Genomic DNA, 2884 nt, shown 5'->3' on the forward strand with positions numbered 1-2884 from the left:
ATATATATATATATATATATATATATATATATATATATATATATATATACTGTCTCATAATATAATCAGAATTGCAGATGATTGATAATTCTTCACTTAATATTATAGACATTTTGTAAAGACATCATAGATAATGGAGCTATTTAAATGAGTGTGTAATTAAATATTTCAGTATACTTTAAAATAACACTATATACTCAAGCATTAAACAAAATAATCTTTACTTATGTTGTGATATTGACTCTTCTATTTCTTAGTATATTTAATGGTCTAACTATGCCCGTTTCTATAAACATTACATGTGAGAAAGTATATATACATCTTGCTGACGTGATTTGGTAAAACATCAGCAACAAAACTCAATAAACTGGTTCACTGGAATAAAAAAAAAATAACAACAACAAAAACAAAAAAAAAACACTCCAAAACAAATGGTGATATTTGTCCTGCCTTAACCTGAAATATATATATTCTGCTTTGCCACTCAATGCAGTGAACTGGTTATTGATCTGCAGCAATCCTGTAATCAATGAAGCTGTTATTCACAAAACACAATTTATAAAATAGAATGATGAAATTAGTAAGGATAGCAAAAATAACTAAACGAACAGAAAGCAACACGAAAGCATACAATTGTCAAACAACAAGAAAGCAAGTCAAACCATAACAAATACCTAATTTTTGAAGAGTCCATATAAGGAAGTAATTTCGCATGCTGTCTTGAATAGGAGTACCTATTGGTATACAAGCTAAGTGGGTCGACTTTTGTTACCATCAGTGGGTTGAAATTGGGATGATCAGTGCCTCCAGCTATATTTGCTGCAATGATAACATCAACATCTCAACTTCAAATGCAATCACATGCAGACAACATCAACAACAACACTGACATCGCCAAGAAAAAAATGCAAACATCACCATCATCATCATCATCATCAGTATAACTATCACCATCACCAGCTCCACTGTCCATGTCAGTAAGCTAACCAGGTGGGGAGTACTAGGTGTTTGCTTGACCTGCTAGAAACAGCAGTGTGTAGATGTTTGTGTGTCTGTGTTTGTTCCCCCCAACATCGTTTGACAACCGATGCTGGTGTGTTTATGTCCCTGTAACTTAGCGGTTCGGCAAAAGAGAATCAATAGAATAAGTACTAGGCTTACAAAGAATAAGTCCTGGGGTCGATTTGCTCAACTAAAGGCAGTGCTCCAGCATGGCCGCAGTCAAATGACCGAAACAAGTAAAAGAGTAAAAGAGATTAAATTAATGACTACATTGACTGGTGTGTCCTTCCGTTTTCTAAGATAGTAAAATGGGATCTCGAGAAGACTTGACTGTTATTTTTAACAGGTTAAGAATCTTCAGTGTTGTCCTGAAGAAATATAAAATTAAGACTGGAATATCATGGTGATGATGATGATAGTGGTGGTGATGGTGATAATGATGAAGATGGTGATAATAACGAAGATAGTAACCATGACGGCAGTGTTGGGGTGATCACAATGGCATGAAGATGATAATGATGATGGTAGTAATAATGATGATGATGATGATGTTGATAATGATACCTCTTTGTGGTCCACTTGTTCTGTTGATTTTATTGCCAGCCTCTTCAGGTAGTGTCCCATGAGCTGAGCTGAGATGTCTGTTGTGATCGTCACCTAATGGTAAAGGAGTAGTTCGGTGGAGCTTCACTGTAGTTTGTGGAGTCCTGGTTCTAATTGTATCGGCAATAGGACTGTAATGGCTGGAAAGATGCCAAAGGATAACACTGAAAATGTATGAACACACACATGGTGTACAAACATTCATGTGTAAAAGCTATGAAATATTTAATCTAAATAGCAGCTGTGTATAAATATTAAGTGGAGACGCAATGGCCCAGTGGTTAGGGCAGCGGACTCGCGGTCATAGGATTGCGGTTTCGATTCCCAGACCGAGCGTTGTGAGTGTTTATTGAGCGAAAAGCACCTAAAAGCCCCACGTGGCTCCGGCAGGGGATGGTAGCGAACCCTGCTGTACTCTTTCACCACAACTTTCTCTCACTCTTACTTCCTGTTTCTGTTGTGCCTGTAATTCAAAGGGTCAGCCTTGTCACACTCTGTGTCACGCTGAATATCCCCGAGAACTACGTTAAGAGTATACATGTCTGTGGAGTGCTCAGCCACTTGCACGTTAATTTCACGAGCAGGCTGTTCCGTTGATCGGATCAACTGGAACCCTCGACGTCGTAAGCGACGGAGTGCCAACAACAACAACTAGCAGGTTGAACAGCCACATACTGGCTCCTTTGTTGACTCACAAATACCAGGTCACATGGGAATATGATCTGAGATGATAGGTTAGTTGTTGCTTTTGTCAAATGACTGCTTTCTCAGAGTAGAAGGTTTAAGTCTCCTTCACCCACTGCCATTGAATTAAAGCTATGCTCCAGCAATTTAAGACTCACAAGCCCTAAGGGACATGAGATCCCTCCTAAGTTCAAAATACTTTCTAGTTATTGTTGTGTAGCCTCAATTCAGCTTTAATTGAGTAAGCAAACACAAACCTTTCTTTCAGAGAGTTCTTTGCTTCAGAAGGAATTGGTTTTAAATTGGTTACAGAAAGAAGGTCTTTATCCTCTGGATACTACATAAAAGTGAACGAGAAAGAGAATGAATGAATGTGTGTGTGTAAGAGAGAGAGAGAGAGAGAGAGAGAGAGAGAGAGAGAGACAGACAGACAGACAGACTGATGTTTCTTTGCTGCAGAAATAACAAAAATAGATTACTATACAAAAAAAAAAAGACTAATGATACAAAATAAGGATAAACTTTTATACATATCATACACTATACAAATATAAAAATATATTTACCCATGAATGAATATATATATGTATATATA

At 37.1% G+C, this 2884-nt stretch overlaps 1 protein-coding gene across 4 annotated transcripts in view; it reads right to left on the reverse strand.

Moving 5' to 3' along the window:
* LOC106875308 (alpha-tubulin N-acetyltransferase 1) overlaps positions 1 to 2884 on the reverse strand; it is an 18291-nt gene that overhangs the window by 7021 nt on the left and 8386 nt on the right. For 3 of the 4 annotated variants that reach the window (XM_052975397.1, XM_052975399.1, XM_052975398.1), the window contains 3 exons: positions 2547 to 2626; positions 1567 to 1745; positions 675 to 819 (listed from right to left, as the gene is read on the reverse strand). In XM_052975397.1, coding sequence (XP_052831357.1) covers positions 675 to 819; positions 1567 to 1745; positions 2547 to 2626 — 404 coding nt within the window. The remainder of the gene's footprint in view (positions 1 to 674; positions 820 to 1566; positions 1746 to 2546; positions 2627 to 2884) is intronic. The other variant, XM_052975400.1, reaches the window with a different exon arrangement.

The sequence above is a fragment of the Octopus bimaculoides genome, chromosome 21 (genome assembly GCF_001194135.2).
Source record: "Octopus bimaculoides isolate UCB-OBI-ISO-001 chromosome 21, ASM119413v2, whole genome shotgun sequence".
NCBI classification, from domain to species: Eukaryota; Metazoa; Mollusca; class Cephalopoda; order Octopoda; family Octopodidae; genus Octopus; species Octopus bimaculoides.